At 43.5% G+C, this 16,473-nt stretch overlaps 2 protein-coding genes across 2 annotated transcripts in view; both read right to left on the bottom strand.

The window, feature by feature from the left end:
* Positions 1 to 986: 986 nt before the first annotated feature.
* The window catches only part of LOC310989777 (NLR family CARD domain-containing protein 3-like), a gene marked incomplete at its 3' end in the record, with an annotated part of 219,808 nt that continues 204,321 nt past the window's right edge, over positions 987 to 16,473 (bottom strand). Inside the window, exons 11-12 of the mRNA XM_083976925.1 lie at positions 2,201 to 2,337; positions 987 to 1,033 (exon numbers count right to left, since the gene is read on the bottom strand). Coding sequence (XP_083833051.1) covers positions 987 to 1,033; positions 2,201 to 2,337 — 184 coding nt within the window. The remainder of the gene's footprint in view (positions 1,034 to 2,200; positions 2,338 to 16,473) is intronic.
* On the bottom strand, positions 7,160 to 15,387 carry LOC310989725 (uncharacterized protein; the record flags this gene model as incomplete). Its single annotated transcript, XM_083976872.1, has 6 exons — positions 15,330 to 15,387; positions 11,817 to 11,972; positions 10,643 to 10,753; positions 10,423 to 10,484; positions 9,543 to 9,823; positions 7,160 to 7,192 (listed from the first exon to the last, which is right to left on the bottom strand). The coding sequence occupies exons 2-6, from the start codon at positions 11,951 to 11,953 to the stop codon at positions 7,160 to 7,162; spliced, it is 624 nt and encodes a 207-aa protein (XP_083832998.1). The 5' UTR covers positions 11,954 to 11,972; positions 15,330 to 15,387.

The following is a 16,473-nucleotide window of genomic DNA, read 5'->3' as shown; positions in this document are numbered from 1 at the left end:
ATAGATTTTATGAAGTTTCTCGTACCTGCACACACACCTGTATTGGTACAAGGTCCAGTCCAGACCTCAGCTGCAGCGACATCTTTTTATTTTAACCACAAATGTCTCTGTGTCTCTGTCTCACTTTGGTTTCTGTGATGTAATCCTCAAGCTAAAGTTGGTAAATCATTGATCCATGGTTCATTGATCCATCACCACAGATTGAACTGGTTTGTAAATTCCAGCTGTAAAACTATGGAATTACTTTTGTATCAAATCGATCCAAACAAAACTTCTTCAACGTCAAACAGAAACAAGAGCTTGAGAAAGAATCAAACTTTATTTAAGAGAAAAAAACTCACTGAAGCAAAAAACTGTCGTCTCAAAAGCAAAATGTGTGACTTGAAAACAAATGACAAATCTCTTGGTTGCTTTAATTGTTTAGATAAATGTGTTTTTGTTGCTTCATGTTGAGTAAACAGGGTTTTGTTCTTGCTGTTGTCACCTCTCTCTCCTCTGCTCCCTGAGAGGCCAGAGTCACATTAGAGCCAGAAAAAACTACATATAAAATATATATACATACATATACAATAATATATACATCATTGATCATTATACAAAATAAACAGTGTTTACGAACATGGTGCTTACATTAATGTGTTCACTGTTGTCATAGCAAACTGATCTGGACCTCCATCATGTTTAGAAACACTGAATAATGTGGAAATGGAAATGAGCTGCAGTTCTTCACCACACCACAAGATGGAGCTGATTAACCAGAATGGATGAAGAAGGAAACAGGAGGGAGAAGAGGAGGAGGAGGAGGAGGAGGAGGAGGAGGAGGAGGAGGAGGAGGAGAGAGAAGAAGAAGAGGAGGAGGAAGAGGAGGAGGAGCAGAGAGTGTGTAGAGGATCAGATGAGTCCAGAGACAGTGATGATCTCTGTCAGGTCCAGAACACACAGGGAGGATGGTGGACTGGACTCTGAGAGAGACAGTGGAGCTGCTCTCAGATCAGTTCAGGAGGTTCTGGACCAGAGGAGGGAAGGTTCCCATCTGAGAAGAGAAGCAGAGGACAGAGGTGATGGATCAGTGATTGTCTCTCTGCTCTGATTGGCTGACTGTTGCCTCTCTCTGCTCTGATTGGCTGACTGTTGTCTCTCTCTGCTCTGATTGGCTGACTGTTGTCCCTGTTATTGTCTCACTGACTTTAGTCCAATAGTGCTGAAAGCAGCACAGACTGACTCCGCCCCCCTACTGACCTCACAGTCTCCAGTCTACAGTCTGGACTCTTCACTAGATCATCCAGATCCTTCACGTCTGAAGACTTCAGGTAGTTTCCAATCAGGTCCAGTTCTCTCAGGTGGGAGGGGTTGGACTTCAGAGCTGAGACCAGAGAAGAACAGCTGATCTCTGACAAACTGCAGCCCCACAATCTGAATAAAGAATAAAAGAAGAAGATAAATTCATTGATTACTGATCAATAATCAGATGTGTCCTGATCAATAATCAATAGAGGGACTTTGTCCTTGTGTTCTTGTGGATCTTCATCATGTGGCCTTCTACACACATCATCCACATGTCAGCACAGATTAATCAGCTGATGCTGACCTCAGCTCAGTCTGTCAATATACAATCAATATCTGATCAATACCTGTTGGACTAATCACTGACTACAACTCTCTGATTTAGAGATTCTGATTCTTTTAGACAGATTTATATTTGTACCATTTCATGTCACTAACTTTGTATTTTTATTCTTCTCTGTTATTATTATTATTATTATTATTATTATTATTATAAATAACTTTATTGATCAACTCCTATCAGGGTTAAACAGCACAGGGGTCAATGACGTGATGAAACCCAGTGTCAAGTGGTGTCACTTTGATTTTTGATAAAAATCTGAATAAAGAGGAAAATAAATCTGGACTCAAATGAGGAATTAATACAACTCTGTGTTTCTGGACTCATTTTACATCATTTGTCACAGATTATTTAGAAGAAGAGTTTTTTGTTTTTAGGACATGTCCTGCTCAAGATGCATTAAAATCTAAATATAGAAACACAGAAAATAATCTATTTCAATTTAATGTTTTCAGAAGAAAGTATATTTTTATAAATTCACTTTAATCCACTGTAGGTGGATCAGATACAACAGTCAGTGAACTGACCCCAGAGTCTCCAGTCTACAGTCTGGACTCTCCAGAAAACCACTCAGACCCTTCACTACTGAATCCTGCAGGTTGTAGTTGTAGCCCAGGTGCAGGTGTCTCAGGTGTCTCAGGTGGGAGGGGTTGGACTTCAGAGCTGAGACCAGAGAAGAACAGCTGATCTCTGACAACCTGCAGTTCCACAATCTGAATAAAGAATAAAAGCAGTGAGTTGAGGACAAAGCTCCTTGTTGACAGCGTTCAGTGTCTCATCATCTGTTCAGAGCTGAAGAAGCTTCAGAAAGAACAAGTTTAGAAAATCAAAGTCCAACAGCTGAAGCAACAGGAAGCAGGTTAAACAGTGACAGAGAGAAAACAGCTCATTAATATTCATGAGAAGCTGCTGCTGCTTCAACACAGACGCAGTGACTCCGCCTCTTCACCTGTCAGCTCCACCTGTGGCTCCATCCAGACAAACTCATGTTGTGCAGCCACATTTCTCAGAGACTCTGTCACTGAGCTCCTTCTCACTCCAACAGCTCATCTGCACTCATACAGTGTGCGTCATAGTGCGCGTGTGCGTAGCGATACGCCGCTTCAATGGCCGACAAACACGGCTCCAGAGTTCAGGGCTGTTTGACAGCAACATCAAGTTGTGACAATCTTCAGAACGACGTGGTCAGCTTTTCTCCGTGGGCGTTTTGAAAGTGTGTGAAGCAGGTTGTTGGTGGCGAGCCCGTCCACAGCAGCTCATCACTCAGCTTCTGTGCTGCTGCTCTGCTCTGCTAACACACTGACCGTGTTCAACAGCTCACACAAGCCCACGTTCAAGAAGCTCAGCTGTCACTTTGAGCTGCTTCTGACTCCTGCCCTCAGCCAAGCACTGAGTCAACACTCTGAGCCTGAGCCGCCACATGAAGCAACAACCTTCAGCCCATCTTGGTGAGCCTCCAAACAAACCAGCTGAGCCTCTGCAGCTGCTTCATGTCAGCAGCAACAAGACCAACACTAGCAGCTCTGCTCTCACCTGTCTCACCTTGATTCTCAGCATTCACAGTCATTGACAGGAAGTGGCTGCAGTGTGTGCCGTGCTCTTCACTTCCTGCTTCACACTCCAGCCTCCCCCAGCCAGTTGAGCTACCAGGGAGCAGACTTTAGCTGCCAACAGCTCCCTACAGCCAGCCTCCACTGGAGCGCAGCTTTCCAGCCTCCTCTGCCTCTGCTGCCAGCTCTGTGGATCTCAGCTGCTTCCTCTCATGCTTCCTCCCATGGTTCTGTCAGCTCCACAACATCCACCAGCTGCTGTGTTTCTGACCACAACTCAACATCTGCTCTCAGATCAGTGCTGCACGTTGCTTCAACAACAAGTGTCTGAGTTGAAAACAACAGTTGTAGAAGCTGAGCTCGTTCTCTGCTGCTCTGAATCACAAACACTACGACTGCTCTCACCTTCTTCTCTCTGGACTCATCTCAACTGTTTTCTCTCTTCAGCTTCTTGAGAAAAATCCTCACACACAAATCCTGACATGTATGAACCAATGAGAAGCTGAAGCTTCAAACAACTACAACAGCTCCAGTCAGTGAACTCACCCCAGAGTCTCCAGTCTACAGTTTGGACTCTCCAGTCCAGCACACAGAAGCTTCACTGATGAATCATCCAGCTGGTTCTCACTCAGGTTCAGGTGTGTCAGGTGGGAGGGGCTGGACTTCAGAGCTGAGGCAACGACTTCACAGTGAAGCTCTGAGAGTCGACAACTAACAAGTCTGTGATTAGAGAAGAAACAAAATGTGTGAGAGTAAAATCAGACAATTTGTACTAAACACACACAACATGTCATCATGTGATCAACATGTGCTCTTCACACTCTGGTTCAGTTCATCTTCTCTCTTTGTGTTGGACATGAAACAATAATCCTCATCAGGGCTGGGCTGGAAAAACCCATTCAGATTCAGATCCACCTCCTCTTGAATCCTCCAACATCCATTCATCAAAGCCCAGATGGATGTTTAATCCAGGCTCCTGCGGCCGACACAGGTAGATGTGGTCAGGTGAGCTCAGGTGTAGAGCTGCAGGTGTCACCTGAACAACGCTCACACACATTGATTTTCTCCAAACATGAAATGAAGTCAAAGAAAATCAAGGTATGTAGAAACATCTTTAGTCAGAAGATCTGACCACTAAAGTGTGTGTCCTGCACAGATCTAATCCACACTAAGGACACGCTCCAAGTTGTCATGGTGACATTTAAGGTGGACTGATTGATTTCCATGGGTCACTGAGCAGCACACAAGAAAACATTCCACCTGACATATTATAATGCTTTTTCCATGAAAACCTAATAAATCTAAACTTTTGGCTTCAAAATAAAGGAAAAATAGGTTGTGGGTCAGGTGACCCCCCTAAACCCTCATAGAACCAGGCCTCCATTGAGACCTTGATTCCTGGTTTCTTACCTTGCAGATTGCACTGCAATAAAAAAGCTGAAAACCATAAAAATGGTTTTGGTGTGTGGAGACTGATGGTAAAGACTGGTGTGACAGTGGATGAGAAAATATCTTGTCGGTGTGTGTGTCGGTGTGTGTGCAAAGTTGGAATCATAATAAAATAGCTAAATGGGCTTTGTTTATATTTTGCATTTTTTATGTTTTGATTCTCAATATCTCGGTCAGTTTACAAGTTAATTGTATGAAACTTGGTCAGGATGTGTGTTTTATTGTTATTGTTAAAATTCTAGATCCCCTTTGTTGTACGGTGTATAGAAACGGAGATATGCATTATGCGTATACACTCGCTACCTTCAGGCCCAATCTGGGCCCATTGACTCCCATTATAAACACATATTTTTTGATATACTGTAATCCTGGCATATTAAAATATTTTCCCATAAATACCGGATTAATCTAAACCTCTCCCTTCAAATTAAAGGGAAAATAGGTTTTAGCCCGCCTTCCACCACTAGAGGTCTCCCTAAACCACTAGAGAACTAGGCCTTCACTGAAACCGCTGTTTAGGCATATTTCTCTTTCTATGCAACATATAGGGCAGTAAAAAACTATGAAAACCCTAAAACTGGTCTGGGTGTGTTTGGACCAATGCAGAAGAGTGGTGTGAATGTGGGTAAGAAAAATATTTTGTCTGTGTGTGTCTGTGTGCGTGAAACTTGGATCCTCATCAAAGGCCATACAGGCTTTGTTTATGTTGGTGTTTATAAACAGAGTCCATATCTCCCATTTGTGTGGTATCTCCATACAAATCTCTACAAAAACATACAAAATATAGAAAAAATAATATAAAACTTCATATCTACAGTTAGGTCTGACGTTTGTGAAAAGATTTGATGCAGTAAAAAAAAAAAAAATGTTATGTATATTACCTTTTTATGGCATTTATATGACAAGGGCCGTTAGTATAAAAGTATATGTTTTTGTTATAGCTCCAAAAATAATAATGCATTCAAATCAATGTTGTTATCAATTGTTGACATATTCAAGCCTCTAATAACTTCATATGGAGTGATCCACTTTGGATCTAATTTTTGGGAAATATTGCATATTTTGTTTTTTTCCTCATTAAAAAATCAGGGGGTCACATGACAAAAAGGGCATAAAAACATAAAAAATGACAAAAAATAATAAAAAACTTTATGTTTATGAATAGGTCTGGAGTAGCTGAACAGATTTCATGTGAAGAAAGCAAAGAAAAAAATTCATATATGACATTTTTATGGCACTTTTATGAGAGGGACCCCTTTGGGTCCCGAGGGATACAAGGGTAACTTTTTTGAATAAATTGTAATAACTCCAAAAAAAAAAATGCATTCAAATTAATGTTATTATCAATTGTTGACATATTCAAGCCTCTAATAACTTCATATGGAGTGATCCACTTTGGATCTCATTTTTGGGAAATATTGCATATTTTGTTTTTTTCCTCATTAAAAAATCAGGGGGTCGCCTAACAAAAAGGGCATAAAAACATAAAAAATTACTAAAAATAATAAAAAACTTTATGTTTATGAATAGGTCTGGAGTAGCTGAACAGATTTCATGTGAAGAAAGCAAAAAAAATAAATAATATATGACATTTTTATGGCACTTTTATGAGAGGGACCCGTTTGGGTCCCGAGGGATACAAGGGTAACTTTTTCGAATAAATTGTAATAACTCCAAAAAAAGAAATGCATTCAAATTAATGTTATTATCAATTGTTGACATATTCAAGCCTCTAATAACTTCATATGGAGTGATCCACTTTGGATCTCATTTTTGGGAAATATTGCATATTTTGTTTTTTTCCTCATTATTAAAAGTGTGTGAGAGCTGGCGGCTGCACAGTGACTGAGATGGTTGATGAGTAAAAAGAGAGAGAAGCTGCTTTGATCGTCCTTCACTCTTCTGACAGTTTGTGTGTCTGTGCTGATGATGGACACACAAACATGACACAGTCAGTCTGTTACACTGGAGCTGCAGCTGCTTCGGCTTCACAACCAGCCACAACTGAACCAGCAGGTGAAGCACAGGTGTGTTAGCGCACACAAACACACAACACTAGCAGCACACACACAGCAGCCTCTAGACTCCAAGGTAACAAGTGTCCAGTCAGGTAGAAACTGTGTGGAGCTGAATGGAAGCAGATCTATGTGCAGGATGTGAAGGAGCAGCTGTGACTGTTGACACACAGTGGAGCTGCTGCTGCTGCTACATCTGCTATCTGTTGCCATGACGACTCCACTGTTGCTCATGTTCAATAGAAAGTGCATTAATGGAACTGCTTTGGCTCCATTCATCATGTCAACATTCATGGTTTTAATAATGCAACAATTTACAGCATCAGTTCTCTGAGCGTCTCATTCATGTCCAAGTCAAACTGGAGTTGGGACTGAAATCTAAAACACAATCATGATGTTGAATCAGGAATCAAAGTGAATCAGAGATCAGATGGATTCAGGTGATCAGTGATCAATACCCAGCCCTGACCCTCATCACTCTGTCAGACCTGCACATTGTTCATGTCCATCTTTGTTGGACTTTAATCTTCAGCTTGAAGCTCAAACTGAAACATCTGCAAGTTTAAAACTCACAGTGTTAAAACATCTGGAGAAAAAACACAACTGACCTGAAACTGTGTGTGTGTGTGTGTGTGTGTGTGTGTGTGTGTGTGTGTGTGTGTGTGTGTGTGTGTGTGTGTGTGTGTGTGTGTGTGTGTGTGTGTGTGTGTGTGTGTGTGTGTGTGTTATTGATCATGTCTGGACTCACTCAGCCTTCCTGCAGTTCCTCACAGCTGGGATCAGTCTCCGTCGTCCCTGATCTGATGTCTTGTACTTCTTCAGGTCCAACTCGTCCAGAACCTGCTCTGACATCTGCAGCATGTAGGCCAGAGCTGAACACTGGATCTCAGAGAGTTCCTCCTCTGATCTGTTCTCTGACTGCAGGAACTGTTGGATCTCCTGATGAACTGACTGGTCCTTCATCTCCGTCAGACAGTGGAAGATGTTGATGCTTCTGTCAGGAGAGATTTCATCACTTTCCATCTTCTTGAGGTTGTTGATGGTTCTCTGGATGGTTTCTGGACTGTTGTCTGTCTGACCCAGCAGACCTCCTAACAGCCTCTGGTTGGACTCCAGAGAGAGGCCATGAAGGAAGCGAACAAACAGGTCCAGGTGACCGTTTCTACTGCCGAGGGATTTCTGCATGGCTCTCTGCAGGAACTCATCCAGGGTTAAATCATCATGTTCTTCTCCCAGGAACTTCTTGAGGACCTGTGTGTTCCTGTTGGTGAAACAGTGGAACTTGTAGACTGCAGCCAGAAACTCCTGAACACTCAGATGAACAAAGCAGTAGACTGTTTTCTGGAAGATCACACTCTCTCTTTTGAAGATCTCAGTACAGAGTCCTGAGTTCACCAAGGCCTCTGTGACATCCAGACCACACCGCTCCAGGTCTTCTTGGTAGAACATGATGTTTCCTTCCTCCAGCTGTTCAAACGCCAGCCTCCCCAGCTTCAGAAGAACTTCCCTGTCGGCCTCCGTCAGCTCCTGTGGACTCGTCTCATGTCCTTCACCGTACTTGTTCTTCTTCCTCTTTGTCTGGACCAGCAGGAAGTGTGAGAACAGGTCCGTCGTGGTCTTGGGCAGCTCTCCTCTCTGGTCTGTGGTCAACATGTGCTCCAGAACTGTAGCACTGATCCAGCAGAAGACTGGGACTTGACACATGATGTGGAGGCTCCTGGATGTCTTGATATGTGAGATGATTCTTCTGGACAGATCTTCATCACTGGACCTCCTCCTGAAGTACTCCTCTATCTGGGCGTCAGTGAAGCCTCGGACCTCTGTTACCCTGTCGACACATGTAGGAGGGATCTGATTGGCTGCTGCAGGTCTGGAGGTGATCCAGACCAGAGCGGAGGGAAGCAGATTCCCCTGGATGAGGTTTGTCAGCAGCACGTTGACTGATGACGTCTGTGTGACATCAGACACAACCTCCCTGTTGTTGAAGTCCAGTGACAGTCGGCTTTCATCCAGGCCGTCAAAGATGAAGAGAAGTTTACAGACAGCCAGCTGCTCTGCTGTGACCTTCTGTAATGTTGGATGGAAAACATGGAGCAGCCTGAGAAGACTCAACCGCTGATCTCTGATCAGGTTCAGCTCCCTGAACGAAAGCAGAACCAGCAGACTGACATCTTGGTTCTCCAAGCCCTCGGCCCAGTCCAGACTGAACTTCTGCACCGAGAAGGTTTTTCCAACGCCAGCGACGCCGTTGGTCAGAACCACTCTGATGGGTCTGTGTAGGACAGGTGAGACCTTAGAGACGTCCTCTCTCTGTTGGACAGGTGAGACCGTAGAGACGTCCTCTCTCTGTTGGACAGGTGAGACCGTAGAGACGTCTTCTCTCTGTTGGACAGGTGAGACCTTAGAGACGTCCTCTCTCTGTTGGACAGGTGAGACCGTAGAGACGTCCTCTCTCTGTTGGACAGGTGAGACCGTACAAATGTCCTCTCTCTGTTGGACAGGTGAGACCATAGAGACGTCCTCTCTCTGTTGGACAGGTGAGACCGTACAAATGTCCTCTCTCTGTTGGACAGGTGAGACCTTAGAGACGTCCTCTCTCTGTTGGACAGGTGAGACCGTAGAGACGTCCTCTCTCTGTTGGACAGGTGAGACCGTACAAATGTCCTCTCTCTGTTGGACAGGTGAGACCATAGAGACGTCCTCTCTCTGTTGGACAGGTGAGACCGTAGAGACGTCCTCTCTCTGTTGGACAGGTGAGACCGTAAAGACGTCCTCTATCTGTTGGACAGGTGAGACCGTAGAGACGTCCTCTCTCTGTTGGACAGGTGAGACCGTAGAGACGTCCTCTCTCTGTTGGACAGGTGAGACCGTAGAGACGTCCTCTCTCTGTTGGACAGGTGAGACCGTAGAGACGTCCTCTCTCTGTTGGACAGGTGAGTCTTTAAAGATGTCGTTGCACTTGATTGGAGCGTCATGGAGGGTCTTCTTCTTGGACGTTGTCTCCAGCTGTCTCACCTCATGTTGGGTATTAACCTCTTCACTCTGCCCCTCTGTGATGTAGAGCTCAGTGTAGACCTTGCTAAGATGGATTCCACTTCCTGTTCCCTCAGTTCCTTCAGTCACTCGTTCACATCTGCTCCTCAGACTGATCTTATGTTGATCTAAAACCTCCTGCAGACCACGATCTGCTGAGAGAGAAGAGACAGGGTCAGACTGAAGACAGAGAGTCTGACAATCTGATCAGATTATTTTCATCAGCTACAGAAAAACTAGCCAGGCTAGCGCCGCCTACTGGTTCCGGCAAATTTCATTTGCCTCAACAATGTAGTCAGGACACTAGCAATGCGTTTCGGTTTGCTCCGTCCGCCAGAGTGGACGGACCAATCAGCGAACAGACGGGTAAGTGAAGGCGATGACGTTGAACTCAAGCGCTCAAGATTAGCCTATGAGCTTAACCGGTGTATAGCACACGTGACCACCAAGCAGCAGCGATTAGTTGAAGCAAATGTAAGCAACCGCCTCCCGGAAGCAAACGAATCCCTATGGCTCGTGTTCAGACGCTATATGAAATGTAATGAAGTAAGCGGCTGATGCATCAGGCTACAGAAAAACTACAGACAACAAAGAGAAGGTTTGACTCATCATCTTAAATGTCAGTGCTGTGTGATGGAACAATGACTCTGGAGAAAACAACAGGTCCTGGTTTCACAAATGACCACATCAGCAGACAGATGTTCAGTCTCACTTTGTCCACAGCTGCTCTGATTGGCTGTCTGCAGCTCACCTCTGGTTCTGGGTCTTTTTCCATGATCCTTCAGGACGTCAGAGACACCACTCCTCTTCCTCCTGTCAAGACATTTCTGGATCAACAACATGTCACAGTCTCAGCTCCACATCTCTGATCTGTCTGATGGATCTGGTTCCTGGTTTCTCTCTGTTTCCTTCACATGAGTCTAATGACTAAATCATCTTCAGCTCAGTTTACAGTAGAAACCGTCTCTTACCGTGACTTTGAAGGTCCAGGTCCAGGTCCAGGTCTGAACCACCAAGGCCATTCTTTGGACTGGTCACTCTTCATGGACAGACAGATGGATCCTGGAGACTCTGCTTTCAGTCTGCAAACACAAACATGTTTTTATTCACATCACATTGCTCACTGATCAGTTCTCTGATCACAGATGCATTGTGGGAAGTCTCCAGTGACGTCAGCGTCCAGCACCACACACTGTAGTGAAGGATGGAAGCAACACAGCAGCATCATAGACAATGGAAAATCACCAGACTCAGGCTTCAACCTTCACTGACTCCATTTACTGCATTTAGTCCCTTCACTGAAGAATCTTGTTTCCTGACTCATTAGACATCATCTCTGTGAACAAATCCAGATGCTGCTGCTCAGACAGTGTCTACAGTGAAGCTCTGACATGTGAAACTCATCATTCAGCGCCATTTACAGGAACTTTTACAGGGGCCAACGGAGTACCTACTCCAGGGTATGTACTCCGATTGGCTAAAGCTAGAGCAGGCACTGACGCTACCAGAAAGCACCAAAACAACCAGCATTTTTAAAAACCAGCAGAAGCTGAGCATTAGCCTAGCAGACACCGCTGTAAACAACAAGAAAAAAGCAAGAAGATGTACGACAAATGGACCGACGATGAGGTGCAGGCACTGATTGCAGTCTACGGCACCGAGGAGATTCAGAGGGGGTTTGAGTCATCACGGCGAAATGAAAAAATCGATCAGGACATATCAGTGCACATCGACACACTGGGGATCCATCACACCACAAAACAATGCCGTGAAAAGTAAAAAAAAAAACTCAAGCAGGATTACAATCAACCGCCGTGTGCACAAACACACAACCAGAAAGCGGCTACCGCCTCAGCTCCTTCCATCCTTCTTCGTTGTTGTTTTGATTTTTGTGCATGTGCTTGTGACCTGCCTGGGTGACGTCACGGTCGAAACTGTCGCACAGCGATTAAGCGGCGATCAAAACTCATGGCGTCGCCGCGGGGTCCGACTCTGCAGTGGAGACACGACCACTGAGAGGACGGTTCCTGTAGAAGTTCCTACCCCCTCCCTTTACCAGGAACTCCTGCAGTGGAAACGCGGCTCATGAGCTGCAGGACCTCAACACACTCAACACTGGTAAAGAGGCTGGAGCAGGTCTCTTACCGGGAGTCTGACGCTCCAGGTCCAGGTTCAGGACTGAAGCCTGGAGGATCACGTCTGGACCGGTCACTCTTCAGAGACGGACAGATAGATCCTTGAGACTCTGGTCCGTCCTCCTCTTCCTCCACATTAACACTCATCTTCAGGACTTCAGTCAGTCTGAGAGGGAAACCAGAAACACTGAACAACACTGACGTTAGCTTCAGATTCAACAGTTAAGGGGAAAGTTAAGGGGAAATTAAATTCAACAGCTGAGCTCTGAATCCTCTGTTTATTTCACCTTAATGTGAAAACTGTGTTTCGTTTTGTGTTGAGTGTAAAACTTTAACACCAGAGAAGATAATGACTCTTTAAAACAGCAAATGTTTTGTGTCTCATTCTTTTGGTTTTTGACAAGGGGGCAGTTGTCGGTCTGAGAAGTGAAGCTCACTTCCGCGTTCAAAAAACTGCAATCCCCCCGGCTTCCTCTGGGGGCTGGTGTCAGAAGGGAGCATTCTCCATAGACCCCCATGTTAAAATCGCCGACTTTACATCCTCAGTAAACATGTTAAAAGCCTGGTGTCAGAACGTTTTTTCATCTCAATCGATAGTTTCTACCCCCGCACACACTCTGAGGGGGGTGAATTTTTTTTTAAACTCTACCGTTTTACTGTTATTAGGTTAAAACTCTGGCCAATTAGGGCGCGGAAACGTTGAGTGACAGGTCCGAGCAGCTCCGTGGACAGCTGTTTCGGGGCCAGTGGGCGGGTTCTCGGCCGGCCAATCCAACATGGCGCTGTTCAGGCCGCCATATTGGAGTCACAAAAACGACTCCCCAAAACCAATGGGGGACGTCACGGGTGCTACGTCCATTCTTTTTACAGTCTATGGTTTTTGATCAGAACCTGGTCTGATGTGGATCAACTATGTTTCAGACTCTTTATCTTCTCTGGGTCAGTGTTAAACTTTTATTTTGAAGGTCAAACACACACAGTTTTCACATTAAGAGGTGAAATAAACAGAGGATTCAGAGCTCAGCTGTCTGGCTTAAGTTTGCTCTTAGCTTTCCCCCTAGCTGCCTATTAACACACACACACACACACGCACGCACACACACACACACACACACACACACACACACACACACACACACACACACACACACACACACAGAATACAGTATGTTAACAGTTTTTACTTCTCATGTCAGCGTTTTGTCCTAAAACTGTATAAACCTGTCCTAGTGTGGGTAAATTTCCAAACGCTGCCTAAATTTATCCCTTTTACCTGGTAATCGCTGAAAAATCGCAAATACTGTAGGTGCCGTGTGACTGATAAAACAGTTCATAATAATTTCAGTACATTATGGAGTATAAACTTTGTATTTCATAATTGTTAAATAATTTAATTGCATTTAAGAAAATAAGTTAATTGAAATTATCATTATTAGTTAATTATCATTTGCACAAACTCAGATAATTCATTTTTGATGTTTACAATAACTGTGGTGATACAGATGAAAATAGGCGCCTGTGTCTTTAAGAAAGTAGCTTCAGCTCGGTGTTTAGGAAGTGAAGCAGTGTGTGAGAGGATAGCCTGAGGAGCTCACGGTTTTTCTGACCGTGTTGAGATCGTATGGAAGAAGTGTTTGAAGTGTGAGTGGACAGGTAGCCTATCGTTAAAAGTCCGTGGAAAATGTAAGCTTTTATTTTTTGTATTTTTGGCGAATAAACCGGTAACACCTGCTGTCGTGGAGGACGCACTTTTTTCTGATTTGGACAACACGAGTCAGCCATAAGCTCTGGTGGAACTTCGTTAGAAAACCTACAAATACTATTGTATTTTCTGAAAGTTCAATATGGATTATAGGTAAGGAGTGAAATTGTTGAGAAGTTTTGTCCTTTCGATTTCCTACAGGTTGGGCTGTTGTTGGGCCATAACACGCTAGCATTCTGCTAATGAATGCTGATTGGTCAGTGATGGACTATTTACGACCAGAGATCCCACCTGATGAAATCTGAAGACAGAATAGCTGTAAAACAGGCAAAAGGCTGTTTTATTTCCTGCTGTAGCGCTGTTATTATGCACTTTATTAACTTTTAATATTTTTTCAAGCGAGAAAGTAACTGTCTAGACCCTCAATATGCGGTCAGTTTATCCAAATGACGGCTGTTTCGAAGTCTGCTCCGATGTTTTCATAGAAGTGAAGCTCTGCAGCGACCGGGACATCATAGAGGCAGCAGCCGGTCTGCAGAGCTGCTCGGCTGGTCAACCTCCGTCGTCGTCCCGGGGGAGAAAACGATCGCCAATTAACTTACCCGTAGGTTTTTAGAGGTTTACCACCGGCTGGTTACATTATTTTTAGGAGATAAATGTTGGTCTCACTGATTAAATCTTGTGGCAGTAGCATTAGTTTGTTTGAATGAAAAGTGAAGCGTCATGTGTGTATTGGACAGAAGAGCAGTGCTGCCTGGGGGCTCTGTAGCCTGCGTACACCACATAATGTTTTACAATGAACCGATCGTCTGTATTAAATTTTTTTTTTGGTAACACTTTACAATAGGGGTCCCTTAATTAACGTTAGTTAGTACATTATTAAGCATTAATTAATATATTAGCAATCATTATTATGTATTACTTAGGATTAGGAAACACATTAATTATTGTAGCCTATTAGTAAGCAGTTTATTAATGTTTACTACTCAAAGGTAGTTAATACATTTAAAAGTTGAATAATGAAATTAGTTATCATTATGTATGCATTACTGAGCATTAATTAACACATTCGTTTATATATTAATGCTTAATAATGTACTAATTAACGTTAATTAATGGACCATTATTGTAAAGTGATACCTTTTTTTTTTATGTTATGTTATATAACATGATTACGGTACGCGGTTCTGTAGACGGGCTGGATGAGCTCTCATCGTGCTCTGAGGTGACTCAGAAAAATTACCATAAAGCAGCACCTCTGGCTGTGAGGTCATTATGTTTTTTTGAACGGCTTTTTAGAACAGATAACTGAACTTAAAAAATCCAATATTCAACCAAGTGCATTTATTGCTTCCCCCTTTTGATAGTAATATTCAAATTACTTGGCAAAAAATTATTATTTTTTTTAGGGGTGTATCCTCATTGACTCCCATTCATTCTGCACTCGCCTACGAGCGCCCCCACATGGACAGAGACGTGTTCCGAGAACCAGAAGTTGAACGAGAGTGGCACTTCTCCTCAATATTAGAAGTTCTGTGTCTGTAACCTGAGCAACACCGCTGGACATAGAAACTACAACAACAACAATGTGGGACTAGTGTAAAGCTTTTGAAGGACGAAGCAGAAGCAGATGTTTTAGTCAAAGTGTGGGTGTGGACAGGGCCTGAGTCAGACTGAGACAACAGGGAGTAGCTGTCCTCCTGCTGTCCCCCCTTTAGTCTCAGTAGTTCACTCTGACTCTTCTTCCCTCCACACTTCACAGGGACTGACACTCACACACTTTAACGGTGAAGAATAATAATAAAGTTGTTTAACACTCACCTAACGCAGCTTCTCTCTTACTCCTTCATGTCGTCTTAAAATGGCGTCTGAACTAAATACTTTCACTTTCTATCTCCTCCCTCTGTGTGTTTACAGGAAACAGCTGACACTGTTACTGACAAGGAAAACTAATGTCTGAGAAAACAGAAACAGATTTTACATTTTATAAATGTTGAAAGTTCCTGTTGAGTTGTACTTGTTGATTTTCAGAACAAACAATAACTCTGTTTAATAAAATCTTTACAGTAAAAGGTTCTACAGTTCCTCACTCTGACCACAGGGAGGCAGTCAAGTCCAATCCAGCACTTCACCATAATAAAGGTTCATTCCCACAAGTGGAGAGCACACTCCAGAAATGTTACATTAGTCTGTTGTGATCACAGAAATAAGGACAATGATGTATTTTTCTCATTAATCTGATCTGACTTCTGACCAAACGTCACATTCATAAATGTCAGAAACAAACAAGACAACACATTTCTTGGTTTATCAACACAGAAATGGAGCAGCAACATTTCAATAGTTTCCTCTGTACAAAACAAAAAGCAGCTGAAACAGTTCTACATTCAATGTCTTTACTTGAATTATTATTCATTAGAACACGGCTCTCTTGAATACTCGATTCTGATTGGTCAATCACCAATATTCTGCGGTGTTTATTTCTCGATAGACCACCGCTGAGCGGACCGTTGCTAGGGACTCCATAGCAACGGCCGACTCTGCATGTCCGGTCACGGCCGCTGTTTTGCTGAGCCTCCTCCCGTTCGTGCATTTGAAGCATTTGATAATCAATCAGTGGATCGATGGATTACCATACACGTTACCTTGCATTTTGTGTAGTCGTACCTGTCATAAACAAGAGATTACGGGGCGCGGGGTGCGTTTGTGTCGCAGAGGAGAGGAGCTGTGACACGGGTCAGAGGCTTTGATGCAAGTTTACTTTTCAGCCACGATGTGGAAGTAAGGAGCCTCCACTCTCGTCGGGGTTCCATACAACCTGTCGGGGTTTATTTCTCCATAACAACCTCCGAACTATACATTATCCCTTACCTAATCATCTGTTTTAGGTTTTTATTTTTGTGTTTATTTATATATCGTTTTAACATTATGTTATTCATTTATTTTTTCAAATTTCTCTTTGTCT

This window comes from Trachurus trachurus (genome assembly GCF_905171665.1).
Source record: "Trachurus trachurus genome assembly, chromosome: 8".
In the NCBI taxonomy this organism is placed as follows: Eukaryota; Metazoa; Chordata; class Actinopteri; order Carangiformes; family Carangidae; genus Trachurus; species Trachurus trachurus.
Note: the sequence above shows the minus strand (reverse complement) of the source record. Positions and strands in the feature narration are given on the sequence as shown.